Source organism: Podarcis erhardii (assembly GCF_964252035.2).
Source record: "Podarcis erhardii genome assembly, chromosome: 7".
Taxonomy (NCBI): Eukaryota; Metazoa; Chordata; class Lepidosauria; order Squamata; family Lacertidae; genus Podarcis; species Podarcis erhardii.
In genome coordinates this window covers 31,823,946-31,850,112 of record NC_138511.1, presented here as the reverse complement: position 1 = coordinate 31,850,112, position 26,167 = coordinate 31,823,946, and the positions used below count along the sequence as shown (strand labels likewise).

At 46.4% G+C, this 26,167-nt stretch overlaps 1 protein-coding gene and 1 long non-coding RNA gene across 2 annotated transcripts in view; one reads left to right on the top strand and one right to left on the bottom strand.

Moving 5' to 3' along the window:
* The window catches only part of TSHZ3 (teashirt zinc finger homeobox 3), a 114,634-nt gene extending 107,069 nt beyond the window's left edge, over positions 1 to 7,565 (bottom strand). Inside the window, exon 1 of the mRNA XM_081870181.1 lies at positions 7,483 to 7,565. Coding sequence (XP_081726307.1) covers positions 7,483 to 7,522 — 40 coding nt within the window. The 5' untranslated portion in view covers positions 7,523 to 7,565. The remainder of the gene's footprint in view (positions 1 to 7,482) is intronic.
* Positions 7,566 to 8,225: 660 nt separating this feature from the next.
* On the top strand, positions 8,226 to 23,534 carry LOC309346503. The gene is made up of 3 exons (XR_014158640.1): positions 8,226 to 8,868; positions 17,217 to 18,868; positions 22,741 to 23,534. It is a non-coding gene; the product is annotated as an uncharacterized lncRNA (long non-coding RNA).
* Positions 23,535 to 26,167: the final 2,633 nt, after the last annotated feature.

Genomic DNA, 26,167 nt, shown 5'->3' with positions numbered 1-26,167 from the left:
ACTAATGTTCGAATCAATTTCCCAAGGCATCAATGCATGACTAAAGTCTAAATTGTAGGAAGAGGAAGAGAAAGACAAGAGTTACTAAAAAATGTAAACTGCAAAGATGAGCACAGGTGTATGTGTGTGTGTTTAAACCAAGAGGATGCTCTGCTTGATGCTGTGCTAAGAGCAAGACCAAAGTGGTATAATCGATTAAAAACACACACACAATAATACACAAACACATACAAAATTAAAAGCTAACCAGCCTGCCCATCAAATGTGTTAGCAGATCCAGACAAGAGTGTTTGGGTGAAAGAGTTACAACTCTTTGTGTATGCAAAATAAATTCACTCAAAGCTTCATTAATATTAATTTAAATTCAGAACCCATTTACATTAAATTGTTCATTAAAAAATGGCCTGTTTCATGCAACCTGCATCCTACAAAGAACACAGAAGATCCAGAGAGAGAGAGAGAGAGAGAGAGAGAGAGGGCCCAGCTTAATGATGGAAATGGAATATTGAAAGAAAACGAACAACAGAAATGTGTGGTGCTGGGCCAGAGTTTGGTCCATCACTTCGTACATTATGTTACATCTCTTCGGAGCAGGATTATGCAGCTGCCCTTTTGACCTCTTGATTTGTGCTATAAACTTGTTAAAAAAAGAAGCTTTTATTTGAGAGCCAACATGGATCAGCAAAACACACACACACAAATTAGGCCCTTACAGCAAATAACTTTTTAAATGACAACCACCACCACAACCTTAGTATTATTGCAAGAACGGTCAAGTTCGGTTGTATTTTCACTGGCTGGTTTAAAATGAAGAAGTGTGTTGGTGGCATTCTGGAATGAGGAAAGGACCTTCCTCCCTATGGTAGAATCTGCCAGAATTGCTGCAGTGGAGAACTCACCTGTATTCTAAAGACTTTCTTGTAAGCGAAGGAAAGAGAACTCTGATTAATTGGAATGTAACCTCGCAATATGAAATAATAAATTATTCTTCAAGTTCATTATTTGGGTAAAGCCACCCCTCCCCTTGTAACGAAGCTAATGAGATGGTGTATAATGCTGGCGAGCGTTCAGGATCCCTTTGATGAAGTCTCTGCTCCCCCCCCCCCTTAAGGACATACGACTCTACACGGCTGATGAATTCTTCCCATCTCCAAGGAACTTAAAGCATCTTTCGTTGGCAAAATTATGGGTAGCTAAACACATCCTTGCATATATATATATATATATATATATATATATATATATATATATATATTCCTGTCCTTTTTAGATAGCAACTTTACTGGCAATAAATTCTATGCTGTCCTTCAAAATAATCTTATATAAGGGGGGGATTAAGTCTTCTCTTTGTGGAGAATATCTCTCTTCTTTCTTTCTTTCTTTCTTTCTTTCTTTCTTTCTTTCTTTACTTTGTTTTCAATGCAGAAATACTCAAACAAAAAAGCCTAACCACAATGATTCCAGTCTCCACCCCTGTATGTAAGTGAAACACACAAAAATTCACTTGTTTAGTGGGATTCTGGAAATTAATTTAATGACTCTGCAAATGCTGAAAAACTAGAATTAATCTGTCTGGATAAAAAAGGGCTTACAGACATTTAAATGCATGTATCGGGACACTTTATCAACCTAACATAAAATTGTCATCTTATCTTATTATATGACTATTTTATGCATGTGTCAAAAAATTTAAAAATGAATGCCTGTCTATTCGGTCTAATTACAACTGCATATTATCTGTCTGGATGTACCAGTCCATATCATTGTTATTAAATACAATATATTGTATTCACCTTCAGGGTTTTTCTTTCTTTCTTTCTATTTTAAAATAGGAAAACTCTAATCCTTCAACAGAGAAAACCCCAATTTGGGGTGCAACAGAATAAATGGAAAGAATTCAAAGCCTTGAATACCTGGAAGTGGGTGGTCCTGAACATGATACTAAATGGTTTTGTAAATAATGTAAGGTTTAAGTCTGTTGCTTTATAGCCCACTGTTAGAGCGCAAACATACACCTACTTTCCTGAATAACGTTGAGGCATTTTGGTTTGCTTGTTATTTTATTTTTTGTCTTGAAAGACAGTGGGTCTAATATTAAGAATTTGCAAATGGAATCGCTGTAGCTAGGATTGTCTTCAGACTGGCCAAAACAACGGGTTAAAATATGGATTGCTGCACAGTTTTGAGGCGATGCTTGCAAGGTTTATGTAAAAAGCTACAGGGCAGACTCTCTCCCTCTCTCCCACCCACCCCCTCTCTCAATGGCAAATAAATTTATTTTTATTCGCACTTTCACTGTTCCATATGCATGCATCTAAGTGTGCAGCTTGTACCCTTCACAATTTCCTTTGCACTTTCCTCTGAAGATGCTCTCGGTCGTGCGCTCTCTTCCCCTCTCTTGCCTTTAATGCATTCACATTCACACTGATCCTGAAAACAGCCTAGACCAAAAAAAAAAAGGCACCAAAAATAATCCTTCTAACACCCCCCCAAGCTAGACCACATTTCCCATAACCCTGTAGCAGTCACAATTCATTCTAATCACTTTACAAAACAATCTTTACTATAAAAAAGGGGGGAAATGCAGACTTGTGAGCCAATTTAAGAAATAACTGCTGATACATCAGTTATTGACTATTTCACTCCAGCTCATCATAGTGCTCAAGGCAAAACGGAGAACAAAATGACAACATCAACTGCACGCAATAAACTGTGGCCCAGGAGACTACTGAAGGGCTAATTGACAGCTGTCAAGCTAATGGGAGCAGTGGCAGCTGATTCTAGAAAATTCCCTTTCCCAACAAGCCATTCAATGGAATCAGGATTTCCTTCCTTTTTCAAACGTTTACGCTCCACTCTCTCCCTCACCTCCTTTTGCTCATTGTTTCCCACACTTTTAAATTTTATTTTGAGGGGTAAGGGGCTGCAAAGGACAACCTTAACCATAACTAATCATTTTGTCAGCTAAGAAGACTCTGTGCCCCACAGAGAAATATGTGGCAGGTTTGTAAGCAAAGGAAAGTCCCAGAGGCTGAGGCTGGAGGGACTCAGGAAGAGAGTTTACTTTATCACAGCATGCAGTTCTACACACACACACACACACACACACACACACACACTACTTGTGGTGTACAAACTTTTTTTAGGGGTTACACTCAACTTCCTGGACTCATATTCCCAATTTCTAGATTTCACCTGAAGACCTAAGCATTATAATTCAGCCTGTATGGCAGATTATCTCCTACCGCCACCAAGGCTATAAGAACTTGCAAATTTCACTGTGATCTCTGATAACCAAAGAGGTTTCCATGGGAGGGAAGTAAAATAAAATCCATCTATTTCTATTTGTACGTTTTCCTGCTGACTTAAGTCCTTTTCAGGAGCAGAAGTCAATTTAAGGATTTTAATAGAACTACATGTACAGTTGTGGAAAATAAAGCATATTTTGCAGAGCTGATGGTGGAATCCACATAGCACTGAAATCCATGACATAATTCCCATTGGTGTTAAGTATTCTGGATCACACCTGAAGCCTTGGCTGTAATTTTTCCAGGCCTCAGATCAGATTTGCTCTGCCTTATTGTTTGAAGGTGGGGTGGCAACATCCTCAGGGTGCAAAGCGAGAAATCTCTAATTCCACCATAACAACACCAAGGTGAGCTGCACACAGCCCTATACATGCTTACTCAGAAACAAGCCCCACTGAGTTCAATGTGTATTATAATGGCAGTCTGAAAGCACTTCTAGGGGACCTTTACAATTCCCAGCCATCATGTCCAACCCCACCTGAAAAGGAAACAGCAATAATCTTTTCTCAATCTTTGAAAAAGGGAGATTTTATTTTTTTAAAGCAATATGTGGAAGCTTGTAATTCCAAGTGAGATAATTATGGCTTGCATGAACTAGAATGGCCTCTGTTAAATGCAGAATCTCCACACTTTCCTAATCAGCAATAAATGCTGTTCCCCTTCTCAGCACACACCATTTCCCAACTTAAATGATGAAAACTCGGGGGGGGGGGATGCTATCCAAATAAAACCTTTTGGTACCTCTTAGAAACCCCGTTCAGTGGCTCCATCCCCTCTACTCTCATCCACCCTACTCAACCCGTCCTAAAGTAAACAAACAGACACCATCATTTTTACAGATTTCTCTGATTCTTCAAGACAGCTTTAGTCTTCTCCCTTGTGGTGTTCACACTTGGGCTAGACATGAAGGATTTGCGCACCTGTCTGCAATACCTGCTGCAAGCTCTCTCTACGCTGCCGAGAGTCCTTTGTTGTTGTTATTCAACTCCAGACCATTACGAGGGCCCTAATTCCTATGACATGATTATCCAGGTACCAAAGCCCATTTGTCACCTGCAGCAGAAAATTGAGTTAATGCACAACTAAAGGCAACCAGGACTGTGTAATATCAACTTGATTACATCAAACTAGCTCCAAACCTAATTCCGCTGGATGACACTGCGTGGAGCTTGTCATCTCCAATCATTAAAGCTGTCAGGAATCCATCAGGTTTACAGCTAATTAGGTGAACACTAATGAAGCTGGCAAAACAACTTTTCTTTTTTTATGGCTGAGCGGACCTTTCAGTTTGGAGGGGGATTTTTTTTTTTCCTAGAGTATTCTCAAGGTTGCTGGAGACTGGATTTCCTGAGTGACGAATCAAGGGATATGTAATGTGTATGCCTCCTCTCTCCAACACACATACTCTCCCTCTACCCCCCCCCCCGTTTTTTCTCCTCTTTGCTCTATCAGTACAAAGCAATAAATTTGTCATCGCTCTGAGTATACCACAAAAGCAGTCACGGACCTTACAAGTTGCAGCTGTTAAATAAAAAAGAGAAGAAAACATTAAAAAAAAACTTCTGCTGCATCAAATGGTTTTTTAATAATAATAATAATAATAATAATAATAATAATAATAATAAGCAGCTCTTTGGCTATTTTTTCCTATACGAACAGCATAGTTTTGTTCCACTTGCCTTAAATAAGCAGATCTCATTCATTCTCTACCCCCACTCCCTATATCCATTAGCCAAAGGCATTTTGATAAAGTAAAGGCAAGGCAAGTGTATGAGAAAGAATGAAAGCATTCACTCTGCCAACTTCTGATTGACCATTAAGCTATTGATAAATGTGCCTGTCAGGAGAGAGACAATTAAATCAAATATGAAACAAAGTCGTTTTGACGGGTCATTTTGATAGAGCAAATCCATTCTTCCATCTCCTATTAGTCCCGAACTCCCTTTTTTTTGTTAATGAATATTTCTTAAATAACCTGCTACTTTACATTGCAAAGCTCTTTTCTTTCTTTTCATTAAAAAAAATGCTGCTATATTAGTTCTCCTTTTTATTTTATTTTTTTAAAGTGATTTAAATGCTTCCGCCAAAGGTGCTCAGCTTTATTCAAAATCTGCACTGTTGTTAGCTAGGAGAGATTTCACTTTTGCTCAGTGCAGCACACATCGTAAGTTGTTTGTGAGAACTGCATATATATAAAGAAGAAAGCATGCCTCAAAATATAAAGGTTCAGCAGAAAGCACAGCCCAACCCCAATTCCAGCAGAGGTCTGGAGACTTTCCTTTCCTGAACACTGCAAGTTCAAAACTTGGTTTAGCCCTGAGGAACAGGCCTGAACCTCCTGGAAGATATTTCCTTTCCAGTGAAATTAATCATTGTTAAGGGAAACTTCTGAATTCACCTTTCAAGCATTTCTTCACATTCATCTGAAAGGCAAAAGACGGGATAGGTGCCTACGTCATCGTGTTTGTTACAAACAGAAACTTTTCCTTAACTTCCCAGCTCCTGAGCAAAGTGCTAAAGTGTTGTAAGGAGGAAACAAAGAGTTTCCTCCTATCACAACTTCAAGAAAGGAAGGCGATCGGTGAGGCATGCTTTGGGGGAAATGGATATGTAGGAATTAAGTTAAGATGCATGTATGCCATGCATGATGATTCATTTCAAGAAAAATCAAACTTGTCGCCCATGAGAGCCAGCCAGCCAGCCTGCCTGCCTGCCTGCCTGGTTATCTTGTAGACCAAGCCATTTCTGAGAAGATGCTGTTGAGAAGTATACCTTCCTTCTCATTGCCACAAGAAATGATAAACTCCCTGATTAAACATAGGACGACAACCACTTCAAAATCAAAGGGCACTCAGCATACCTTGCATATGTCTGCTTCCTAAAGATTACAAGAACTTCATCTCCCACACTTAAATATCCACAGAATACTGATCCTCCCCCCTTCAGTACTCTGTAAGGAGGGGATCTTCCAGTGCAAGAAGATCTCCCCTAATCAACTCTCTCCGTCCATGCCACCCCAACTAAAGCAAACCAGAAACCCTGAAAGTTGCACTGGCAGAGCTGACAGGCCACGTGCGTGATGTCATACAGAGTCTGGCGTTACCATGGCAAGTGATTTATTGAGGTTTATTGGGAATGAATAGATCAAAGGCAACTGGATGACAGGCAATCAATCAGCCATCAAATCAAGGATGGCAACAGGCCAAGGAAACTCTGCTCCAGACCCAGATCTCCACCCACCCCTTGCCTTAAAAAGGGCTGCAAAAATAAAAGGTAAGGAGTTTGGTGTTTTGTTTTTAAAAGGAAGGCATGGAGGAAGGAAGAAGTATTTGTTTTGCAAACCTGGCCTTTCCACACACAAAAATATCCGGTTTGCAAATTTAACAAGAGCTAGCACTGCTGATGGTAAATAAAGTGGACCAGTTTCTTTAAAAAAAAAAAAAAAAGTTAAAAGGGAAAAGTATATGGATATGCTAAAAAACAAACTCTGGCAAGTGTAAAAAGGAATGTAAAAAAAGATTCTTGACAACCATCTAACAATATCCAGAACCGTTTTTTCCCCTTTTTTTCCTTTGCTCTGGTTTCCTGTGCAGCTTAGTCTTATAAATTAGAAATCAATAGCGTCGAGGGTGTCAAAGGAAGTGCCCATTCAGAAAGAAGAGGGTGTCTGGTGGCGGTGCCCCCCTCTCTCGGTGTCACCCCCAAAGGCAAAGAAAGAAAGTTGGGTGAAGGAATTTTATCCACATGGTCCTAAGCGTCTCTCTGTGCCGCCTGCCAAACCACCTCCTCTGGCACAAGAAACCATAAATAAATAACATTTGGGATGAAAAACTGGGAGAGGGAACCAGGAAGGCGTGGGGAAGCCAAAGAGGACCCCAACGGCCCTCTTTGTACAAGTCACCCAGATGATGCACAGTTCAGGAAAGTGCCCCAAAGCTCCGGAATCCAAGGGTCTCAGCCCCAATAAAATCAAAAGTAAGGCGCTGAGAGGGTGGCTATTCCCACCAACCAACCCCCACAACCCCACCCTGCTTCCTAAATCGTGGGAGAGAGAAGGAGCGAAAGAGAGGCTGGCTAACCAGCGGTCAAGAGAGGAGCGGGGTGCAGGGCGGAATCTAACCTGGAGTGGCAGATTCTGGGAAGAGAGGATGTGGGGGGAGCGCCTGGCTCGTACCTGCTGCGCGCCGGGGCGCTTGCTGTTTCCTCCTCGGCATGTTGCAAGGCAGCGTCCGCTGGCAGCGCCCGGAGGCGGCGGCGGCGGCGGCGGCGGCGGCGAGGAGGTGGCGGAGGAGGTGGCCGGCTGGGGGCTGGGGGCGAACAGAGTTGCTTCAGCCTCCCTCGATCCTGGTCGGAGGAGAGAGCCGCTCCAGGCTGGGCTGCCGCTGCCGCTGCGAGCTTTTTGTTGTTGTTGCTGCCGCCTCTGCCGCCGCTGCTGGGCATGCACGATGTGCAGGAGGAGGAGGAGGAGGAGGAGGAGAAAGAGGAGAAAGAGGAGGCGGAGGCAGGAGCAGCAGCCGGAGAAGGGAGCGCAAAGGACAGCCCTGCTGCTCGCGGGAAGGAGGGAGGGAAGGAGCGAAGGAGCGAAGGAGGGGGGACTTTGACAGATCGCCCCGCAGCAAGGAGCGCAAGGACTGGGACCAGCCCTGTGGAGGCGCCCTCTGGGGGAGTCCTTCCGAGGGGAGCCACCCCCAGCCCGGCCCGACGGCAGCGGCGGCGCCTCCTTCTCCTCCTCCTCCGGTCTTCTTCGGGGAGCTCACGGCATCAAGCGCCCTCCGGGGTTCCTGCTGGAGCGGCCGGCCGGCTATTGGAAGCGCCGCGCGCAGCCTTGCAGTTCTCCAGCCCGGCGCTCCGACGGCTCGGCGAGCGGCGCTCGGAGGGAGCGGCGGCTTCTTCGGCTTCGGCGGAGGCAACAGGCAAAGCTTGAAGGGAAAAAGAGATGATCGCAGCGTGACTCCAACTAGTCGCCGGGGAGAGGGAGAGGGAGGGAGAGGGGGGCGCCCATCACCGTTGCCGCCGAAGCTGCCGCTGCCGCCTTAACTCTTTGCGCCTCGCGCGGCAGCCGCCCAGCAACGCAGCAAGGGCCACGCGCGAAAGAAGAGCGCTCTGGAGTGGGGAGGGGGGAGGCAGGAGGAGAGGGGATTCCCCCTCCCCAGATGGCAGCCGGGAGGAGGGGGAGGGGACAAGGAGGGACGGGGGGAGGATCCCTCCTCCTCCTCCTCCAACCCGTCCCCTCCCCGCTCAATTCAATCCGCAGCCTCGACGGCGCCCATCAGCTTAGAGCGAGTGATCTCGAGGGTGCCCGGTCTGCAGCAGAGCGGGCAGGGGGTTGTCTCAGATGCCAAGCTGCCCAAGGAAAGCAGGGGAGGAGCATGCCTCTTCCCCAACCCAACTGGTGGGCCGTCCTTCTTTCCTCTCCCCCCCCCCACTTCGCCCCAGCCACCACGCGTGAGAGTTCTGAAAGCCACCTTTTGGGTATCCCATGGAAGTCCCTGCCCGGAGCCTGAACCCCCAGGAGTGGCAGAGGAGGAGAGGAAGAGCGGCTCCTCGTCCCGTCCCACAGGTGAGACTCACCTTTCCACGCACACACTGTGCTCGGGCTGCATCTCCTAGGTTTCCATCCACCTCCACAACCAGAGGGAACCCCCAGGACAGCATTGGCAGGACCCCCTGTCCCCCCCCCTAGACAGACCTCTTTTTGGGAGCAGGAAAAATACCTGAGACTTCTCGTCCCATCACCCGACAGGAGTTTGGGGGTCCCACCTCGGTTGGGCTCTCCGATCCCGCTCCTAATGCAAAGCCCTGAGGTCTGGAGGGAATCTCAGATCTAGGCCAATGGGACAAAGATGGGGATACCGCCCCCCCAATATCCTAAACGCCCTCTCAGCCCCCCGTCTAAACCTCTCCAAGGCATCCTTTGGGTCTCCCCTTATCCCGCCTGGATCAATTAACTTGGAGAGAAAGCCCATCTCGTGAGCTTCAAAGACCACCCACCCAAAGTCCAGATCCCTTCCAAAGATCCCCAGGGGGCATTCCTGGAAAGCTCCCATTTCTTGACCTCTCCTCCCTATGTTGCTCCAGGGTCCCAATCCCTCCCCTTCTCAGACAACTCCCTCGAAAGAATCCCCCTTAAACAAAAACCCCGTGGCTTAGAGATCCTTCTCTCTTCTTCTCCAAAAGGGAGAAATAAGAAATCCATCATCTTCCTTCCTCTCCAGCTCGGAGGAGAATTCCTCCAGCAAAGTAAAGTCTGGGAAGTGCGTGGAAGGCATGCGGATGGGGGTGGCTGGCAGGCGGGGGGGGGGGGTTGGCTGGGAAGGGGTGAGCCAGAGTTCTTCCAGGCAGCCTCTCCCGCCTGCCCACCCCTCCTGAAACGCGGCCGCCCTCCGGTCATCCAGGCCTTGACAGCAGATCTGTCAAGGGAGGCCAGCGGGAGAGGAAGGGAGAAGGTCTGCCCAGCTCTGCTATCAGGGGTGCTTCCTGCTCCCTTCCCTTTCAACCACCGCCAGGCGCCTCTAAACTCTCCCCCCCCCCCACCATTCAGTGGCAGCACCAGGGCGGGGGATTCGGGGGGGGGGGAGAGAGAGAGAGAGCACAGAAGGGGCAAAGTATTTTTCTAGGCTGGAGGACTGTGTTCCGCATGCCAAAATCTCTGGAAGTATTAATAATAATAATAATAATAATAATAATAATAATAATAATAATAAGCAGCATAGGTCAACCGCAGGAGTCCAGCAACAGAGGTGCAAACTCCTTGTTAGGGGGTGCAAGCCCCTTTGAAACTTGACCCTGCTGCTTTGATCAGGGGTCCCGGGACTTAGGATTCGTGAGTCCACCAACGTAAAGGAAGGGGTTTTTGACGGGGCGGGGGGAGGAGAGAGAGATTTACTTGGGAAGAAGTTCCGCCGGAGTCGGTGGTACTTGCATCCGAATACGCATAAGTAGGAGCTGGGTTGCACGTGCAACTCTCCCCTGCCCCACAACAAAACACTCCACCCAGGACCCAGCATTAAAAAGGAAAGGAAAGAAACAGCAGCGCCCCTCCAATCGCTTCTCTCTCTGGGGCCCACAGCATTCATGCGCCCCTCCGGGATTCACGCCCCCCTCTAGCATTGCTGCTTCCCTGACTTACCAGCCTTCCTTGCTGGGTGCTTTTTCAGGCTCCTGCAAGCATATATCCAAGGTTTCTGGCTTGCAATCCTCTTTCTTGCTGCAGAGGGGATCCACTTTAGGAGCTCTCCCCCCCTCCCCCCCCTCTGCTCTTCCTGCCTTCCTTCACGTCTCTGTCCTCATCTTTGCAAAGGTCCCCCAGGAAATCTTTGCAAACAGTACGGGGAAGGGAAGGAGAAATAATAATAATAATAATAATAATAATAATAATAATAATAATAATAATAATAATAAAAAAGACCAGCTAAGCTTGGTCCATTGCAAAAAGAAACAAGCCTCCCAGATTGTCTTCTTCACCACACATCACACCACGTACTTCTTAAAATTTTTATTTTATTTTTTTAAAGAGGCTCTTTCAGTCGCTCGCTCGCTCCCACCCCGCCTTGCAAGTCCAAGTTCATTGGTGGGGGAAAGAGATCTAGGAGGGTGGGTTTTTTAAAAAAGAGAAGAAAGAAAGAAAGAAAAAGAAATCCCTTGCCAAAAGAGCGCTTGGCGAATCGATGCGCTGCGCGTTCGATTGGGTGTTCCTGGCTTGCAATAGGGTACGGCAGAGGGAATGGAAGGGAGGGAGGAGGGAAGAGGGGGAGCCAGAGAAGAGAGGATGGACTCTTAACTGCGTTTCAAGTGCTTTATGAACATGGATCAGAAGGTAGAGCCAAGCACCTTCTCGACTGCCAATTGCACCCCCCCTCCCCCTTTCTCTTTCTCTCTCTCTTCCTCCCCGCTCTCTTTTCTTTGTGTGGCTGAGAGATATTTAATAACAGCTCCCTGCAATGCCCGAGCAAGCGCCTGGAGACCCAGATCCTTTTGCTTAAGCGCAGCAAACATCAGTAGCAAAGAATTTTCCTCTCTTTAAAAAAAATGATGATGATGATAACAATTTGTGTGTAATCTCGTGCTTTTTTGAGTGGGGGGAGAGTGTGATCTCACTTTTTCACAGTAAGGTTTTTTTATCAAAAAATTAAGAAACACACTGCAGTCTGTCCTAGTCTTTGAAGATTTTGGGATGCCTCCAAAGACCCTCACTCGGTACAGATGTTTTCAGATGTTGGGTTTTGCTGTGCGGGGGAAGGGATTAGGTACTTTCTCTCTCTTCTTTTTTTGCATTGAAGAGTAGCAGGGGGAGGGAAAAATATGCTGTTGTTGGATGGTTTCCTCTTTTTTTTAAGAAAGGGAGGGGTGAGAGAGACGGTCCCTTAGGATGAGACACACACATGCACCAACACAGAGAGAGCAAAAGTATTTTGCAGTCCTCGGGAAATTGCCACCGCCAGCGTGGGAGAATGTTAATTCTCTTGCCTAGGAGCAGAAGAGGGTGAGTTGTCTTGTCCAGGGTCGCTGGGCTCCATTGCATTGGCATCGGTTTGCTGTTGCAGGATCCAGGATCCAGGATCCAGGATCTGGCCACTGCGAGAGGCGATAAGGGCTTGCTTAGCAAACCCTTAGCCTACCCCCTAATAATAATAATAATAATAATAATAATAATAATAATAATAGAAACATTTCCTCTCTGACTTTGCTGGCGGGTTGTTTGTACCAGGAATGAGTGAGTTTTCTATTTTATTTCCCCGCAATCCCGATGCTCCGAGTTCCCTCTGCTTCTCTGGCTTTGCATGCCGTTAGATCCGCCCCAACATCTGTCCATCTCCCCCATTGGCGCATCCATCAGTGTCACCCGGGATGCGCGCGTTGCAACTGCAAGCGCCGGGCAGGCGGAACGGGAGGCTGGGAGATTCCGCACCAATAACTCACGCGCGCGGGGCAACTTAAGCAGGGAAGAAGGGGTCAGCTTGCCTTTGCAGCAAACGCGAGCGCAAAGTCTTGAAGCGGCGGCGGAGGGGAGAGCAGAGAGACAGAGACCCAACAAACTCCGGAGAAATGGAGCAGCTTTCCAAAATGCATGCTTGTCAAACCGCGTAAAAGCGCACGGGGTTTGTGTGACCAGCTACAAAGAGCTGCACACGATCCTAAAGGGAAGAATGCGCGGGTGTCCAAAGCAAGGCGTGCGCGCAATTGAGACTGTTATTATTGAGAGTTTTTGCTCATCGTGAGAATCGCTCGTGGTTATTAGGGTTGTGTGTGTGTGTGTGTGTGTGTGTGTGTGTTTGTGGGGTTTTTTGCCCCAAAGGAGCGGGGGTACACTAGGAGATATCTGGGTTAGACAAGATGTAACTGAAAGCCATGAGGTCCGGACAGAGATAGAGGCCTGTTTTGCAACCCGAACGGGAGAGATCCTTTAACTTTTTGCACCGAAGCAAAACTTTCCTTTTTCTTCCAGGCCACAGTGCTTTAGAATTAGAAGAACGGCCAGCTAATAGCAGTTTTATTGGCCAGGAAGGGAGGCGGTTTTGCGTGCAAATGAGTAGTAAGTCAGAATTTTAAACCGGGGGGTGGGGAGGGAAAGGACCTCCTTCTGACCTCGCTCCCCGCTCCCGCTCCCGCCCCCGCCACAAATAATGTGGATCCTTCTCTTCATTGGATTCACTTCCCCTTGAGCTGAGTGTCGCATCAGGAACCCCTGGTGTGTCTGAAGGACCACAAGAACCCAACACAAACTTGTGACCCCCCACCCCAACCAATCCTCATTCTCTAATCCTGTTCTTCTTGCATCCTGACGATGCCATGGACCACTTTCCTATTAAACAGTGGTCCAGAATTGGATGGATGGAAAGAGGCAGAGGAGTTTGGACAGGAAGAGAAGGGCACTACAAGTCGTCTAGCCCTTGCATGTTCCCCCCTATACACACACACACACACACACATTTCCCCTGCAGCTATTAAATTAGAAAGATCTGCATTTTAGTAAGGCAGGCCCAGTGAAACCGCTTCTTTTTAATTAGTCAAATACCTGCAAAATGGCATAGAATTTTCAGGGAGGGGATATTCCCCGCCCCCTCCAGCCAGGGTGCTAGGTGTAAAGAGAGAAAAAGAGAGAAAACCTTGATCTTCCTCCCCCACGTATCAGAAACAATATTCGCTTTTTTCTTCTTCTTTTGGTAAAACCAGAGAGCTATAATGTAAGATGGGAGGAGAGGAAGCGTTCCCTTTATAATTCACCTCCTTAGTCTTAATTGTTCCGGGGACTCAAACCTGGGAGAGTTTACCTCTATATGGAATGAGTCTTACGGAAGGCGCTGGAGAATTTGGGCTGACAGGTTTGGCTTGTTCTGGGGGGGGGGGGGCGTTTTAATTTTTTTTAATTTTTTTTTGCAAAAAGAGGAGACTCTCGTAATGGTTCTTATCAGAAGCTAAGGATGTAAAATGCAATTGTTTTAATTAAGGTGTTGCCGTTTCGGGATTGGGGGATGAGCGTAGCATTTCAGAAAACTTCGGTAGCTCAGATGGAGAGAGATGGGGGGGGGTGCCACCTTTGCACCGGTCTGAAACTAAGAAGTTTTCAGATAAAACCCCTCTTCTTTCGGGGGGGGGCAACTTGCCCCCGTAGGGAATCACGTCTGCTAGGCTTTACACACCTATCTATAACTGTTTATATTTATTTATATTTTCTTAAAGGAACTTTTGACATTTTTTGCTATGAGAAGTTGTCGTTTTATTAAACAAAGCAGAAAATATCCTACTGGGTTGTAACCCACAAGAAAGTTGACTTCTCAAATACACTCCCCCCCCCTTTTTTTTTTTTAGATAAAAGAAACTTATTTGTAATGAAAGCTTGATTACCAGTATTCCTAAAACGGTCGTAATAACATTGAGAAGGTTGACAATTTTAGCAGAATTAGAGGAAGGACTTGGCTTCCGAAAATTTCAAATCTTCCAAAGGAATTGCCTCCTTTTTCAGCGGCAGACAATCTGGCAAGGATGATCTATCCTTAGGTATTTGAGGCGTGGGTACCAAACTGGGTATGGCTACGCAGACGCAGATTTGCCACCGCTGCTGGCTGGGACCAGCTTCGTAGAGGACCTGCCTTAGTTCCTACATCTTTTCTCTTGCTGGAAGCACAAACAGCCAAACACCTAACCTCCCCAAATCCTTGCACTAACCCGGTCGTTTCGCGTTGAACGTCATTAAGAAGGAATCAAAAGTTCACCCAAGAAGTATTGCGTACTTTGTAGGAGTGTTGCTTAGGCCTCGAGTAATAAAACTGGGAGTAAAAAGAGGGGGGAAAGCCTACATTTGCATAGGGCTTAAGGGAACTTGAGGATCTGATCCTGCAAAGTGGACAGGTTTGGCCTGTGAGTGGAGAGAGAGAGAGTCTGGAGACTGCAAATCTTTGCAGAAATACATTGCAGAACAACGTCATGAGCAAAGGTAGTCGTGTTGTTATTGAGAAGGCTGCAAGGGGATGATCGTGTGCGTGTGCGTGCGTGGCGGGGGCCGACCTTTTTAGACTGGGATCTGATTCCTACCATCTCCCCAAGAAATTTTGTATTTGTAGTATTAAGAATCAGATACTCATTCTTAGAGAGGCTGTGAACCCTTCTCCCTAATATTGTGTGTGTGTGTGTGTGTGTGTGTGTAAGTGTGTAAGTGTGTGTAAGTGTAAACAGGCAAGGCAGAATGAAATTGGCAAGGTCCAGGGACGTGTGTGTGTTTGTAGCATAAATATATCTTGCCTGTCTATTAAAACAAGCAACTTGGTAATAATTTTCCCCCTCCTGTGCCAACATTTTCTTTTGTTCTAAGGTGAAGCAACAACTAGTTCCACCCCCTCCTCCGATTTTAATTGCAAGTTTAATTTTAATTTCTCCCAAGGGAAGGAAAAGAAAATATTGGGTGTGTTCCCCCCCTCCCTTCCTTGACGAACAGTAAGGAAGGGAGAAATGAATGTACATAAATATGAAGGGTCTGAGGTTTTTGTAGGCTTGAAAAAACACACAGCCTCCCATAACTCCTTCTTCACTCCTTCCCAATGACATCCTTCAGTTCTTTTCTTTTTTTCTTTTTTTGAAGGGTGGTGGAAATATTGGTGGGGAGGGGAAATAGTTGGAAAAGTAAATCATTAATCCTGAAATGTGGGAGGCGGAGCTCTGGGGGAAATTGCCCCAAGTGCTATGAAACAGCAACAATAACAAGGTATTTTCTGTTGGAAATTACTTGTGGGTTCCCAGAGCCCTCGGATACAAATTAAAAAGAAAAAGGAAACTAAGTTTGTTCATTTTGGCTAAGAACCTTTTCTCGAATGTAAATTGTTTTGGTAAGCGAATTTGCACGGCAGCAAAGTTTTCTTTTCTGTTTTCCAGCAACTTTGCCCTAACGAACCAGATGTTTTGTCTGCCGAGCCTCTAAAGCGGTGGTGGTTATAACTCCGACAGTTTTTAGGGTTTTAGTTTTTAACAGCCCAGAAATCCAGAGCTTGGAACTTTTAAAAACCGTTTGCAATCAGCATGTGGAGAGGTGTAGGGGGGCGGGGCAAGTCTCAAAAGACTTCCACGTCGGAAATGACCCCCACAAGCCATTGATCTGGAGAGTCTGAACAATTCTTTAACAACCCCATTTCCCACCTTCTGCTGGTCTTTGCAAAATAATTGTTGTTGTTTTAACTTCTTTAGATTTTGCAAACGGGCTCAGCAAGTCTTGCAAGGAGAGGAAAAGTTCGATTTTATGTATCTCATTTATTTATTTATTTTAATTGGGAATGTTGCTTGGATTCAATGCCTGTCTTGCCTCTCTGGATTACTGCCATTCCCCGCTTTCTTAAAAAAAAAAAAGAAAAGGAAGCGATGCTTAAAATAAACTCAATTTTTCCTTTGTATCAGATCCCATCTCACAACCCTCTCCAGATTATTTTCCCTGTCATCCTAGTCGCTGTCTGGAAGGAGCTGTTGCGAGGTGCGTGCGTGCGTGTACTTGAAACACCAAGCGTCTTAACACAAACACCACACACAGGAGAAGCTAAAACTGGCCAGAGGCTACAATTGGCCAGAGGCGCTCCTTCTTGAACTAAAGCGCCCAGTAAATCAGTGCAATGGGGGCCAAGTCAGAAGAGCCCCAGATCAAGGGCTGGCCAATGAAAACGGTTTGCAGAGCAAAGGCAGGTATTCGCCAGTTGCCCACGACACCTCGCCAACTGCGCTCAGGCGCGCCACACACCCCAGCCGGTCTCTGGACTTTTGCGCCCAGGAAAGGGCGGCGGCAACGCCAAGCCTTGACTTCCCTCTGCGTGGGGCTGTTGTAGAAAAGTGGCTCTTGCGCCTTCCCGATTCCCTTTTGCGCCACGGCCGTAAGGGACAACTAGAGAGCATCACGCACGGACACGCAGCCCTCCCAAGAGTCCCAAGGGGATAGATAAGCTTCCCTGGATAAGTTTTCTGCTCTCATCCTGCTGAGGCCACACACACACTATACTGTACATAGGCATACACGTGCGCGCGCTCTCACACAAACACACCCTTTCTGGAAGAAGGAAGGGGGGAAAGATGGCTTTTAAGCACCACTTTTCGAGACCCTCTCCAAACTCTTTCCTAACTGAGGGCATCAAATTGGGGGTTGGGGCAGTGCAGATTTTCCAGGTGGGGAGTTTGCAAAACCTCACCTGCTGCAAACCCTGTTTTAGCTTGTTTTAACTGCAGCTGAAGGTATATATATTTTCTTTTAAATCCACTAAAGCCGACCAGGTTATTAAAACCTGGACCGAGCTGCATGAATTTTGGTTCCTTAAAAAGAAAAATATTGTTTGCGCCCGCTTCCCTCAATTTGTAACTGGGACGTCCTGTTCTGGGTTGATCGCTTCCCAGCCTGAACGCAAACGGAGAGAGCGCTCAGGGGTTGTTGTTTTTTTGCAGAAAGCTGGAAGCTGCAGATGGTTCTTCCGCCGGAGAGAGAAGCAGCGAAGAGAAATCTCTGCAGAAGACAATTGCCCATCGCTTGGGAAGAAATAAGTTAACGCCTGGCAGAGCCGCGGTGCGCTCTCGCTGGGCAGCGGGAGGGAGGAGGAAAGACACGGATCCTGCAACGCCACCAGAGGCGACAGCAAATGCTATTTATATTAAGCCATGAGAGATTAGTCAATTTCACACACCCTTAGGAAGTTTTTGCTAGCGGACGCCTTTGCATAAATGGGATTGCTCTTTTCTTTTTCTTTTTCCCTTTTGCTTGCTTTTTTAAAAAGAAGGGCAAGCGCAGCAAGTACCACGAGCAACGTTTTTGGGATCCTGGCTCAGGATATCCAGATCCATCCATGTATTTATTTATTTTTTTAAAAATAATCTATAATATATACTCAATAAAGCTTGATTCGCTTAAAAAAGAAAGCACGAGTCATTTGATTGCATAGTATAAATGGTGTATGAGAAAGAGAGAGACTAAGAATTCGTATTTTCTTTATGTCCAAGTCTTTGACACACCCACCCACTCACTCTTTCTAAAAAAAAAATGCGCTGTTTTCAAACGCCTCTGTGTAAAACAATTTAAAAAAATTTTTGGCACCGATCTACTAAAGCGAATAAGTCTCACTTATTTTGGTGAGAGTTACGCATGTGCTTAAGCAGGGCGGAGGCGCTAGCAGTCCCAGACAAGGATGGGTGATTTACAGCAAGACAAATCCTCCCCCGGCCCCACGAGCCTTTTCCCTTTCCTTCGACGCTGGGATGGTTTCGCAAGAGAAACAAGGGGGTTTCTCTTTTGTCTAGGACACAAAAAACAGGGGGGGTGGGGGGTGGCGCAGGCATTTCTGAATTCCAAGACAGACATCCGTTAGAGCAGGCGTTGGATTCGAAGGAGACCCCCCTCCCTTGGCACGCGGTGGTGGTGGGGCGCGCCCCTAACTGCGCCTGCCCTTCCATAGCAGGGTCTCCCCGGGTTCCTTAGCAAAAAAGTGGGGCTGTCAACAATTAAAAACATATTTTATTGCTCGATTACTTGTTTTGCTTTTTATTGATAGGAGGATTAAGACGACTCTCCTGGATGTTAACTGTCATTATAACTATCCTTTAAGGAGAAGAGGTGGAGGTGTGTGTGTGTGTGACCTGATGCAAGGGAGAAAAGGGCATCGAAAAAGCCTGCAGGATCAGGCCAGTGCCCCATCTAGTCCAGCATCCTGTTCTCACAGTGGCCACCCAGATGCCTGTAGGAAACCCGCAAGCAAGACCCGAGCCCAAGAGCCCAGTGATTTCCAGCAACTGGTATTCAGGAGCATTGCTGCCTCCAACTGTGGAAGCAGAGCATGACCTTAGTGGCTGGTGGCCATTGATAGCCTTATCCCCTTCCACGAATTTGTCCAATCCACTTTTGAAGCCATCCAATTTGGTGGCCATCATCGCTGCCTCCTGCGGGCGCGAGTTCCGTAGTTCAACAACGCGCCGCTGCGCAGTGGAAGGACTTTCTTTTATCCGTCCTGAAAAGAAAGGAGAGGGAGGGCACCGGAGCAAGTTTGCCCTGCAGAGTTGTGAGGGAGAGTGACGCTCGTTTAAACTCTTGCCTTTCACAGCTGTTAAAGGTGAGGGGTTTTCTGCGACCCTGCAACCAAGTTTACGCGCGCTGCGAAGGCACCAGCTCGTCTTTTTTGCAAACTCGTTTTTGCGCGGGGCTTGTCTGCGACCAAGAGCCGCAGCAAATATTTGGGATCTCTTGGCCCCTTTGCAACTGCTGATGCCCAAGCATTAACCTGGGAACTTTTGCAGGAGAAGTGAGCGCGCTCAGTCCCACCCCTGTGTGCTATGGTTCCTTCGCCCAGGAATGCTTATTTCTGATCATGAAGAGGTGCCTGGAGCTAAACCATTTTACCATTTGGGGCGGGGTGGTGGTGCTGCTGCTGCCTAGATGCACATCATCATTAAGAGAGCTATACTAGAGGCATCTCTGCCTGTGCTGTACACACCCATTTCGTTTGTCTCTCAATTGTCTGTGGTTAAAGAGTGTAGTTGAATTTCTCTTGACACCTTGCCAGGGGTAGCAAATGTGCTGCCAGCCAGTTGCTGTTAAACTAAAAGTCCTATCATCCCTGACCATTGTCCATGCTGGCTGTGGCTCATGGGAGTTGTAGTCCAACAGCATCTAGAGGGCATCACAATGACTGCCCCAACGTCCCCCCCCCCATACCAAGTCTGTTTGCCACAGATTCCCCACTGTGCAGAATACTTCAACATTTTGAAAAACAAACAAACCAGAGCCTATTTTCAGGCTCACCAATGATGGAAAAACACTTTGTACATGCTTAGAGACATTCCAGTATTACGGCAACCCTTCCAAGGCTCTTGTCCCCAATGCTTCATGCCTAAACGTATTGCTCACCCTTTCCCCACAATGGATGAGTTCTGATTGTAAACTCAACATTTTAATCTGTAGTTAATGAATGAATCAAATCAATGGCTATTAGTGCTTTCAAACTTTAATTGAAGGAGCATCCCATGTACTTTAGTCCAAAGCATCACTTACACTGCCTGTCATTCACTTCGGCTGATCACCATGCCATATGAATTTAAAAAAGGGCCCACTTTATTCGTAAGAAATTACAAATGTCTCAGTTGGGTCTGAAAGCATTAATTGATTAATCAGAATGATGATTTGATGAGTTAATTAACTGCAAATTAAATCATGCTTTCATAGAAATCCTATATGCTGGAGAAAGGGGGCGCGTTTGGCAGTTAACAGGAATGACTGAATGAACCTGAGCACTTATTCACAACGAAAAAAATATTCTCTCATCTACCAAATGGGTTTTAGCAAACAGGATTTTAGGGAAGAGAAACAGAAATTATTCGCTTCCCAGGATTTTCTGAGTACTGGATTTAACACAGTTTACGGTGTGTGTAAGCTGGTTAAATACCTGCCATTGCAGTGCAATGAAGGGGGATGACAAGGACTTTTCTGACCCTTTAACAAAGCTACAGTTTCAAGTGCAGGGGTCAAGCCATGGAAAAGCTGAGACTAAGGTTGCCAACTTTCCCCCCCGGCAGGGCTCTTCTGCTTTGTATTGCTGCATGACGCCATCAGAATGTCAGCAGATGAAATATCTCCCAGCATCGGAACACAAAAGTGAATTTCCATATATTATGCAACTGTTAAATACTGCTAAGTGCTGTGCTGACATCTCGAGAAGTTTGATTGCACCATCTCCAGAGCCCCGTTTAAGCTCTAGTATCTTGCATTCATTTATTAATCCAATTCAACTGTAATTTTAGGTAAGCATTTTGAAGGTGGCACATGGACTTGGGCATGTGTGTCCAGTATTCAATTTTAATCCATACAGGCCTGCCCCACTCTGGAGCAGGGAGGAGGCTGCACCAAGCCAGAGTGACATCCTAGACACAGCTGCCCCTACCATTAGGCAGAGTGTAGTGAGTGCCTCAGACGGCTTGTTTTGGATGTCAAGAAGGGACAGCAAAGGTATCTTTGTTAGCGTAAGTGACAATACAACAATAAGAGGTGATTATGGGATTTTAACTTGGCCCTCCTCAAGTACTACACACCTTGAATTGGAGGAGGGAGAGGTGTTAACATTCTGCCTCAGGCAGCAAAATGTGTTGGACCTGCCCTGACCATACATGAGGGGAACGGGACGATGACACATTTTGAAGAACACCAATGCCCGGTCTACATGTGCCACAGAATGAGATGGTAGAATTGTTAGCTGAGAAATACTGCTTTGCCTATGGTCACTTATGGAGTTGTAGGATGGGACATTTGAACCAGGCCCTCCTGGTTTGGCATCTTCTGTACAATACCACACTGGTTCTGGTTGAGGGCAATGACTGTTCACAGTAGGTTTAGAAGGAAGCTGATCATGTTTAGATGGAATAGTTTGCAAGAACACTAAACTCAAGCTCCTTGATCATGGGCTTCCAGAAGTGTCTAGAGCCCACTTGTTAAAATAGGATACTGGACGAAATGGACCTTTTGTCAGACTGGGATTATGTCCTTATTCGAGAGGGGCAGCTGTTTTTGTTCCATCAGGCACTAGGGATGGGCAAATCTGTCAATTTCTGTTTCTCCCTCTTTGTCATTTTTCCAGTCTTAAATTCAATTATCCACACTTCTACATCCATTTGAAGTTTGTTTGTTTTTGCTCATGAAGATTCACTAGTGTGTCCTTGTGCATTTTTGCTAATATGCACATGTCAGGGGTTCAGGAGCAGAGACACAGGAGAAGGAGCAAATGGAGAGTGAGGAGGAGGAATACGAGGGGGGTGTAGGCAGTGACAGTGGTCAGAGAGAGTCCACGAGTCTCTCCAGCGAATCGGAAGATTCACAGAGAGGAGCGCCGATGGCCAGGGCAAGGGGGGTGCCAAGGGGGAAACCCCAGAAGGAAGGGGCCAGCGGGGACTCCCTGAGCAGCAGTTGGAAATCAGGACCAGCGTCCCCACCAGAGCGTAGTGGGGGGGAGGAGTCCCAGGCATCAGGACCAGTCTTCCCACCACCAGAGGGAGGAGATGAGTCAGGATTGGCCACGCCTCCATCGGAGAGCGGGGAAACGGTCAAGAGGAAAGTCACCGGCTGGGCGCGCGCACCAAGTTCAAATGTACAGGCGAGCGGCACAGCAGGTAGCCCGGATAGGGAGCCAGGTCCCAAAGCCCGCCAGAAGGAAGGGCAAGAATCAGGGGGGTCAGCGTCAGAAGAGTCCAGGAGGGAGGAAACCCCAGGGGGCAGAAGGACCCAGAGGAGGAAGGAACAGCGCAGGAGGTGGAGCCGGGCTAGGATCTTAAACTGGTGCGGAAGGGGCAGTGACTCAGAGGGGACTTCGCCTGTCTAGAGTCTAGACGTAGGGTTGCACGCTCTGGCTTTAAAATGGAAATTATACTTCAATAAAGACTTTTGTACATAATATCAGCCTGGCGTTGGTCCTCTGTGAGCTGGGACCTAGAGGGAGCCCTGACAGCACATTTTTGCAAAGCAATTTCCTCTATTTCCCCCCGTATGTTGTTTCCACCTATACACATTTCTTAGCACATTACTTGATCAGAGAATTGCGTTGCAAAATCCAGAGCAGTGCAAATTTTGAAGGCCTGCTATGTTTCTTATATCGTCTTATATTGTTTCAAAAAGTGTGAATAAGTTAGACCCACCTTTAAATGCGATGTGAATTGAATTCCCCCCCCCCATCCCTATCCAATGCAAAATGGTCTTGGGTCGCCTTAAAGACTGACAAGATTCCATGTTTGCAGAAGCTTTTGCAGACTTCCATCCAATGATGTGGAGTCCAGCCTACAAAAGCCACAAAACAGAGTTCATTAATGGTTAAGTCTTTAAGATGCTGTAGTTCTTAGTCTTATGTTCCTTTTCTCTCTTTAATTTCCGATGAGTGTCACGAAGGCTATTATAGTTGCAGCTGTTGTTATTGCACACAATTTCTTTTCTTTCTTTCTTTTTTAGGGTAAAGATTGAATTGTCCCACAAATCCTTTGCGTGGTGTACCAATTGACATTTGTCCCTGCTCGCTCAGGGACAGCTGAAGGATTGGAGCAGTAACCTCGAGAACTTTGGGGAAAGCGTTTCTCTACATATTTTTGTTTGTGCTCATTAGGGTGATAAAAGCAGGACAGGCCGTTTCATTTTCCCTGTTAGTTGTGACTACCGTTTGTGCCATCCAGGTCAAACACAACATGGAAAGTAAGAAAATCTGACACCATCATTGATCTGCTCTCCTTGTACTCATGTCATCCCCGTACACTAGAGACAAAGAAATGTGGCTTAAAAATTGCAATTAACCAGCATTGGGGCAGGTGCCTCTCGTTGGCTATTTATTCTTTTCAAACTTCATGTCGTCCTGGAAGCAACACTCATTCATAACATTCATTCATCCTTCCAATAAAAAAACAAAAACAAAAACATTGCATGTACAGATTGCATGTGCCTGTTCATATTCACCTTCTTTTCTTTTTATTGGAAGCTGGGAATTTATGTGTTTAGTGCCTTACGGTTCCTCACAAAGTTTTCTTGAGTCTTGAATAAATCTACCCCCCCCTCCCCATTTTAAAAAGCATTAGCTTCCTTTCAAACATTCCTTAACCTTTAGTGTTTTGCAACTTGATGAAAAGGAAAAGGTCGATTTGTTCAGAAGGGATGCGTGTGCTCTGTAATTGTTCCAATAGCGATGGAGTTTCGGCCTCACTCTGGGCTTTTGCTTTGCTTTTTAATTTCCACAGGAGCTGTCTCTGCACCCTCCCCTACACACACACACACACACACACACACACACACACACCACAATTGTCAAATCAAGACCTGCTCCAGGTGCTTTCATTTAGGTTTACTTCTCAGTGGGTGGTAAATCTGGGACTGGGTTCTGTGCTCCAAGTGTCCCTGATAAGTCACCGTTCCTTGCTTTTTAAATTTTCATTTTTTGCCTTTTGGCGGATGTCTTGCTATATTTTGAAACTGTGAGCTGTCATTTTTCAGGGTTTTGCTTCCTCCTTAGGGTTCTAAAGGGTAAATCTCTCAGTGGGGAACTGAAGCCCTGAATCTCAGTGGCAGAGCATATACTTTGCAGGCAGAAGGCCCCAGGTTCAACTAGGAGATGACCCTGCCTGAAATCCAGGAATTCTGCTGCCAGTCAGGATAGGATTAAGGTTCCAGTGCAGTGATGACCCTATCTTGAGTCACAAAAATCCACCTCAGGCAGCCGATGCTAGGGGTCAGGGAGGAACAACAAAAGGCTGGGGGACAGAGCTGAGTGGGCCATGTTGCCTGCTGCCACTGCTGAAATAGATGCAATAAATAAGAGATAAATACATTTTACCATCCACCATTTTCTCCAAGGAGCTCAAGGTGACATACATGGTTCACCCCTCATCATTCAGCCCCCACAACTGTGGGATATAAAACACAGGAACAGTCAAGTACAACATTCCTAGAGTGAACATGTTTACACATGGGGAGGAATGCTTGTCCAGCCAGCAGGTAAACTTCCTGTTTCCTTCTGGACTGGGACATGTGACTAGAGGTGGGCGTGGCCTCACCTGTGCAGGTAATGACAAAAGCACAGGGCAGGGCAGCCATCTCTCTCTCTATGACTACATGCATCGAAGAAGCAACATCTGTTTAGCCAAAGATGCTCTCTTGGCCTCCAGCCAAGAGAGGACAAAGGGACTGTCTCCTTATGAGATAGTTTCCAGGTGTATGTTACTTTTCTAAGCTAAGTCTGCCTTCTGGGCTCTGATTGTGAACAGAATGTGAGTAAACTCTTTTAATACTTTTATAGAAGACTGTGTCGTGTCTTATCTTTTATGAGGGAATAAGGGGAAAATACCAGAACAGGTATTATAGAGGCTTTAGCGAGCCTGAGCAAACGCATCCGCTGTGAGTTTAAAAGGGGGGATGTTACTCTGCTAAATTGTGAACTTGTTTACACAAGTTGGAAAGGCTACAATCAAACAATATATCGTCTCGTGCATCCCTGAACTTTCCCACAACAACAACCCTATGAGGTAGGTTAGGCTGAGAGGCAGTGACTGGTCCAAGGTCACACCCAGTATTGAGCTTCATGGCCAAGTGGGGATTTGAACACTGGTCTCCTGGTCTTTGTCCAACACTGTAACCACTATACCACACTGGCATAGTTGGTATTCCTTGAAATGGTTTGGGGGGGGGTGCGCCATCTCCCTTTTGCCCCAAACTTTCTTGAGCCAGCCCTTTGGCACCAGAAGGTTGCATGAGGAAGGGCATCACATTATTTTTTCAAAGGTGATTGCAGGGAAGTCACTGGGTTCTGGGCCACTCATGCAATATGTCACTCCTTAAAGCTCCGGGTAAAGTGGTAAGATAGGAGAGGACTGTAGCTCAGTGGCTGGACACCTGCCAGGTCCCAGGTTCAATGCCCAGAAGCTTCTCCAGGGAGGGCTGGGCAGAGAACCTTGCAAGGAACAAGGGTTCAGTGTGTGAGTGTAGGAGAGATCAAGCACTCCTCTTTAGCTACGAGAGGTAGGTTACAAACACACCTCTGTGTTTGTCTGCAAAAATGTTGGTGGTGATGCTCCAGGTGGCAGGTGGGTCTGACAGGATTAGATGTGCCTCCATTCAAAAACGGAAAGACCCAGCACCTGAAGAACTGTATTCCCTCACATGAAGCTGCCCAGGCTCTGAGAGCTTAGTGGGAAGCTCTTTTCTTGATCCTGTTACCCTCACAGGCACACTTGGTAGGGAAGCAGGAGAGAGCCTTCTCAGTGGCTGCTCCCAGGCTTTGGAATTCCATTTTTAGAAAGAACAAGGCTCCTCCCAACCCTTGTTCTCCTTCCACTAGTAGGTGGAGACTTTCTTGTTCCTTAAAAAAAAACCACCACTTTATTTAAAGATTTTCCATAAATTTGATACATAAGATTGATTATCACCATCTTCCCAATCAAAGACTGTCTTGTTCCAATAGGTTTTTGGAAACTGACGGTTTCTAAGGAAAGGGCTGGCGCTGCAATGTTTTTACTGTAATGATCTGGATGTTTTAATAGATCATATCTGTGTGCAGGGCTTTTTCCCCCAGCCAGAACTCGCCAGAACTCAGTTCCAGCACCTCTCAGGTGGGTGCCATTGCCATTATAAGAGAACAAGGGAGGCATTCATGGGGAGTTCTGGCACCTTGTGTGTATTATTATTATTATTATTATTATTATTATTATTATTATTATTATTATTGCTGACAGGCCCATAAGGACTGCTGTGCTCTGCTGCCCAGGAGGACTCTCCTGTTGGGTGTCTGAGGGCCCTGCTCCTCCTGCCACTCACCATCTGGCCCGGGGCGGGGCCTGACAGGCCCATAAGGACTGCTGTGCTCTGCTGCCCAGGAGGACTCTCCTGTTGGGTGTCTGAG